The sequence below is a fragment of the Caretta caretta genome, chromosome 26, assembly GCF_965140235.1.
Source record: "Caretta caretta isolate rCarCar2 chromosome 26, rCarCar1.hap1, whole genome shotgun sequence".
Classification (NCBI taxonomy): domain Eukaryota; kingdom Metazoa; phylum Chordata; order Testudines; family Cheloniidae; genus Caretta; species Caretta caretta.
Window position 1 is genome coordinate 12,992,974 of NC_134231.1, and position 6,659 is coordinate 12,999,632.

General features: G+C 43.2%; 1 protein-coding gene across 2 annotated transcripts in view; it reads left to right on the forward strand.

Annotated features, from left to right (window-relative positions):
• LOC125626500 (tetraspanin-15-like) overlaps nucleotides 1–5,165 on the forward strand; it is a 290,723-nt gene extending 285,558 nt beyond the window's left edge. For both annotated transcript variants that reach the window (XM_048829543.1, XM_075123508.1), the window contains one exon: nucleotides 4,639–5,165. In XM_048829543.1, coding sequence (XP_048685500.1) covers nucleotides 4,639–4,863 — 225 coding nt within the window. In that variant the 3' untranslated portion in view covers nucleotides 4,864–5,165. The remainder of the gene's footprint in view (nucleotides 1–4,638) is intronic.
• The last annotated feature ends 1,494 nt before the right edge of the window (nucleotides 5,166–6,659 follow it).

Here is a 6,659-nt window from a genome sequence, read left to right on the forward strand (position 1 = left end):
AGCTGGATATGAGTCAGCAGTGTGCCCTTGTTGCCAAGAAGGCCAATGGCATTTTGGGATGTATAAGTAGGGGCATAGCGAGCAGATCGAGGGACGTGATCGTTCCCCTCTATTCGACATTGGTGAGGCCTCATCTGGAGTACTGTGTCCAGTTTTGGGCCCCACACTTCAAGAAGGATGTGGATAAATTGGAGAGAGTCCAGCGAAGGGCAACAAAAATGATTAGGGGTCTGGAACACATGAGTTATGAGGAGAGGCTGAGGGAGCTGGGATTGTTTAGCCTGCAGAAGAGAAGAATGAGGTGGGATTTGATAGCTGCTTTCAACTACCTGAAAGGGGGTTCCAAAGAGGATGGCTCTAGACTGTTCTCAATGGTAGCAGATGACAGAACGAGGAGCAATGGTCTCAAGCTGCAGTGGGGGAGGTTTAGGTTGGATATTAGGAAAAACTTTTTCACTAGGAGGGTGGTGAAACACTGGAATGCGTTACCTAGGGAGGTGGTAGAATCTCCTTCCTTAGAGGTTTTTAAGGTCAGGCTTGACAAAGCCCTGGCTGGGATGATTTAACTGGGATTTGGTCCTGCTTCGAGCAGGGGGTTGGACTAGATGACCTTCTGGGGTCCCTTCCAACCCTGATATTCTATGATTCTATGATTCTATGAAAACGTGTTTGCTAATAGCATTCGCAAAATGATAGGGAAAGCCCTGTGGACTTCAAATTAGGTTATTTTAAACCATAGGATTGTATAACTTTAGTCTTTACAGAAAGCTCCTACGCCATGGTATGAAGTTAAGTGCTTGGGAGAATAAACTCCATGTAACTTGGTAACAGATTTTTCTTAATGCTTCTCCCAGCTGTTGTGTGTGCTCTTTCTGCACGACATCTCAGGGCTGATCTGGTCGTTCAGAACTTAAAAGACAATCACCTACAGGGGGCTATATAGAGGGCAAGCCCACCCCTTCCCCCCCCGCACCACAAACTTCGGAAAAGTTCAGGTCACTTCAAAACATTGTGTTCCTGTCCATGCATTAGACTTACTCTAATGGCTGCACAGTAGTATATCATAGGAGTGACCTGCTCTTGGATGCTAGCCCTGCGCGAACAGTGAAAGGTCTTGAGGGATTGCCCTCGCTCCTTTGTTTCAAACTTGCAGAACATCCAAGTGCATGAGCATATGGCAGCGAGGTCGGCACAGCAGTTTAGGGCTGGTCTACCGGTTATACTGCCAGTGCAATTTCCAAACATAAATATCCAAACAATGCATTCGAATTCTATATCGGAATTCTCACTTGGCACTTGAATGTGTCAGCACCTGTTTAATGTGATTGGAGCACCTGAATATGGATCCCGAAGTCCGTAAGGCACTTGTATTTCCAAATTGAACCCATCTGGCTCAAAACAATGAATCACAGGCAAAGGCTGCTTAGCCTTCTGAGAGAAGGCTTCACCACTTACAGAGCACTTCGTAGTCTCTTCCTTTTCACAACAAGATGTTTCAAATTGAATTGTTTCTCGCCAGGAGCATGGAGCTGGAACAACTAAAAGAAACACAAGGTTCCAGAGCAAAAGATAACGAACGAGGTGTGTCTACTGTGGTTGGGTTTCCAATTTTGCAGACCCAAGAGTCTGGACAATGGTCAGATTAGCATCTCAGCTTTAGAACTCTTATCCAAACCAAGCCTAAGCATCTGATGTATGCCCACCAGTCATCATTATTGTTCGTTCTGGTCTGTCATTCCATTGTACGTGGATTCATAACATCATATTCAGCCCACATATCAGTGAGCCTTCTCTACTGAAGTCAACACAGTTGTACCCATGGGCACCTGAGTTTGAAATTGGCCCAAAACTTTTTTCTTCCAAAGAAACCGCCATCCTCTGAAATCTGAGTAATAGAGGGGGTTAATACCAAATAAGCCACTTGCCTGATTTTACTGGAACGCCTGATGTTCCAAATGAGCCCAGGAAACCTCTGATTATTACTATTATTATCATCGTCTGTTCTGCAAATAGTGTCTTGTACCTGTTTTTACCCTAATAAATTATCTCCCTAGCATTTTGCTCATAATCACTGCCGTTGTGGCATTTATAAGAAAATGTCAGGTAAACGCAAAGTGATACTTTAAGTCTTGTGCTAATGAAATAGTTCTTTTAGACCAAAATGCTTCATTATTTTGTTTCTCTGCATAGCAGCATATAAATAACACACTGAATCACATCTTTCCTTCTGGCATGACAAAGTTTTCAGCAAAAAATCCAATAATTTGCCACTATTCCCATAATGTGCACTGTGACTGTACAATACTGTGATTTCAGACCTAACTGTAATCTGGTTAGCAAGGTACTCGTCTTGTAATTAATGAGATAAAGACATTTAAGAGTTCGATATAAATGAGGCCATTATTCTAGCTGAGAATTTAATGGGAACTTGGTTTTGTAATTTTGTATTGCGTTGTTTCTTCATTTGTCGTGTGGGGGTTACCAGAGAAACTGAGCAGATAGCTGAAAGATTAAGGGCCTTCTTTGGAGTGGAGGGATGGCCCAGTGGTTAGGGCCCTAGCCTGTGACTTGGGAGACCATGGTTCAAGCACTTGCCCGACTAAAGATTTTGTGTGTTATGCTGGGCCCTTCATTTATTCTCTCACTTGTACAAAGGGCAGTTCTATTACCCCCAGTCTCGGAGGGGTGTGTGAGACTAAATATGTAAAAGATTGGGCAGTAATGGGGGCCATATAAGTACCTAAAACAGATCGACTCTGAGTATAAAGGCTGGGCCTTAAACCTGAAAGAATGGAGAAACTAATGGCTCAGAAGAACTGAGCGCCCACACATTGCGCCACAGTTAATGGGAGCTGAAAGTCAGGCTACAGCTAACTCGGGAAGTTGCTAACGAAGGGATGCAAATCCAGTTCTGGTCTACATCACTCATTCATATCCATCCCAGATCAGCAGAAAAGACAGGCCTGTCTGATGGCTCTTGTTTGATCCACATGAAATGGCTGGTACCCCAGTTCCATTCCTAATAAATGGGACTTGTCCCCCTGCGGGCAACCTCAGCGGGGAGGCCAAAGACCGAATGCACCATTGAAACGGAACCTTTTTCCTAGAGCCAGAATAACAAAAATTAGCAGGCTGCTGTGGAGGAAGGTATGCTGCCACTGCGTGTGCGGCTAATCAAGAGAGAACTTCACTCTTCAGGGATCCCAGTTCAGTAATTTGCATTCATCCAAGAATCTCAAAGAAGTCCTTTTCAAGCATTAGCCATGTATTTCTGCGAACACTTCTGCCTGTCCTCTCTGTACAGATGGGCAAACTGAGGCAGAGAGTGGGGAAATGACTTGTCCTAGGTCACCTAGCAGGATAATATCAACACCAGGATTAGAACCTGGGAGCTTCTGGTTCCTGTTTATGGGCATAGGCCACTCAAAGCCAAGTTAGTCAAACCTCATACTTCAGAGCATGATCTGATACCGTTCAGGAGTTAAGAGGAGATTTGTTCTCCTATACATAGTGCCACACAAATGACTAGATGCATTATACTGTATTGGCTTTTTGCCTTTCTCTGCAGTATTTAGTATTGGATTTTGCTGAAGGCAAGATCCCAGACCTCATGGTCTGAGCCATTTTTGTGAATTTATTCACTCAAATGGACAATAACATCGACTCATGTAATGCTGATATTTTTGCTTTGATGGCTTTGTTTGGATGCATAAATAATGAAAATCAAAAATTATTGCACTTTCTTATCTACATTTGGAGAAGCCACAGGAGACTGTCTGGCTTAAACCCTTATAGTTGAACTGTCACAGATTTCTTGGATATGTTACATCTCGTCTCTTGTACCTATAAGAGCCTGACTGTCTTATGCTATCATTACTGTGCCCAGGACGCAAGTCTGGGCATTTCATGTAAACCAAGGAGGCATTTAGGACTGTCACAGCAGATAAGGGGAATCAGTCTTTTGAGCGACTGAGGGAGAAATTGGAAAAGGCCAAGAGAGATGTTCACCAAACTAAATCAAATTCTTGTTCCTTTTAATGCACCTTCACCTACCGAAGCAGTAGTGATGTTATGTACCACTGAAGGATCCCAAATCCCAAAGATAGGATACTCACCTACCTACCACTGAAATGCAGCCAGCTTTTCCCTCGTACACGTTTGCTGCTATGCACGAATAGCTTTACAGGGCGCATTTTAAGAGCAGTTTCTCCACCTGAAACTCCATGGGAAATTCAAGGAGGCAAAATGGACTGAGCCCTACTGGAATTTGACCAGGACACGAGGGTTAGCACACCTCCTCTTGGGGAAAAAAACATGTCGGGGGGATAACTTACCGAGCATGTGTAAAAGACTGCACCTATATCAACACAGCAGTGCTAGCTGCTTTATTGGGACCTTCAGTACAGACTTAGAGCTGAATAGTACCACCGACATCTCTCCCTGCAGCATCTTCGTTTTCCCTGGACATCTCCCATCCAAGTTCCGATGAGGCTCAGTCCTGCCTCGTATGAGACCTGAGGATTTATTAACATGGCGAGGTTTAAAAGACCGCTAAAATAAAAAGTTCTTGTATTTAAGGAACTGCATAAAGAGTTGACATCACTAAATCTAATCCCTTTCAATGAATGTTTCTTGCAGGTACTTGGCCTGGTTATGGCCTGGTTATATTGGCGAAAGCTTGACGACGTATACTGCAGATCGGACACTGTTGATTTCAAGATACTTGAGGTGATAGACTTCAAAGCAGTGGACTTCACAGGGGCCGGCTGGTGTTTGTGTTTTCCCAGAGAAGGAGGCTACATTCCTGTCAATGTCACAGATGATGAAGATGATGAAGGGGCTATCAGTCAAAGTAAAGTGTGAAGAGGTACCAGTATCCTCAGCGTGGCAGTTCAGAGCACGGCACACCTGAAGGCATGGACTAGAGAATGTGAGATGAACCTTAAGCAGGGAAATAACTAGACATTACACCCAGTCATGCTTCATCCTCAAATTCATGGGATATCTTAGCAAGAATTCTAAAATAACTTAACATGTCTGCATGAGTAAGAATCAACACACCCTGAAGGCACACAAAAGCTCCAAAGCTTACATGCACTGTCTTCGCAACCCCAAGTATTTGTGTATATCTCCTTTTTTCAAAATAAATGTAACTTTTTTTTTAATCTTTCTTGTTTTGGATGCATATTTTTAGCTTCCAGAAACTGTGTGGAATTGGTAGAAACTGCAGTTAGCTATGGAAGTATGAGTTTTAATATCCTGAGTTAGTCACAAAGAAAAGAAGGCCAGTCTGCAAAGAGAATGTCATTATAACTATCATCTCTTGCAAAAATGTGTTCTGAATGGCCTGTTCTTACCTGCACAATGTTTGATATTATCATCACTATATAATCCTTCATTTCAGCTGTCTCTCTTGACTTACTGCTAAAGCTGCGCAAGGGTCAAATCTTGTGCCCTTCTCCACAGCAGTGGGAAGTTATGGCCCAGTGGAACTGATGTGGTTCTGCTCCTGAAAGAGGTCAGGGGCAGGAGGTTGTTTGGCTTTTTTGGAACTCCAGGCCAAGCTCTGCATCACCTGAGGACCGCAGTACTCCGCTTATGAGGGGTGATGTTGGCTGCTCTAGTAGGGGGCCTTCCTTCTAAGCCATAATGAACCAACATCTCCCAGCATGTTGCTGACACCATGAATAGTTTTCAGGTGAGCCATAAAAGTGAGATCTTGACCATTTTTGGTTATCGAGGTTCCCATAGCACTTTTTGCAAGTTGGGATATATGGTAGGTAGTGGTCATTTCAATATCCACATTAGATAATTACATTCTCTTTCCTTACATTCTCCTTGTATTTCTAGTGGGACGTGTTTGTCTCGTCGCCTCCTGTCCTTAGCAGTTGTGTTGCTGTGCTCAGTTACATAGCTGCTGTATTTCAGTGAAGGGTAAGGGGTCCCCTGTCTACTTGTATATAAAAGTTCTTTGGCTTCAGTCAGGATGGAAGGCACTATCTAAAAGTAAAGAGGTAGCTTTTACAATCTCTTAGGTAACTGGAACGCAGACCCACTTGCCCAGAGGTTCTCCTGTAGCTTGCTTCATTGGAGGATGCCAATAGCTGTCTTGAAAAATAATTGACTTTTCCAGGAATATGAGTCAGAATGGGGAGCCAAATCTTGGGTTATTGCTGTGAGTATATGTGCTGCTGCTTAGCTAGGGGAGATTCCCGGGGTAATGAGACTATGTAGGGCTCTTAAACCCTCCAAAACATCACTGGTGAACCATTGCTTTAATTCTTATCCTCAGGAAAACAAAAACACCCGCTTCAATGTCTGTACTTGACCTTACTGCAATGTGATAGAAGCTTGTTTTCATAGTCATAGATTCCCAGTCCAGAAGGGATCGCTGTGATTGTCTTGTCTGACCACCTGAATAACACAAGCTGTAAGATTTCCCTGCATTAATTCTAGCTGCAAATCCAATAGCTATGCTTGAATGAGAAAAACCTCCAAACTGGATTTGAAAATTTCCAGTTGGAGAATCCACCGCGACCCTTGTTAAGTTGATCTGATGGTTAATTACTCTTGTTTAAAAATTTGTTCTTTATTTCTAGTCTGAATTTGTTCAGTCTTCAAATGTTATGAAATTATCCATCTTGAAACTGACGACTAGT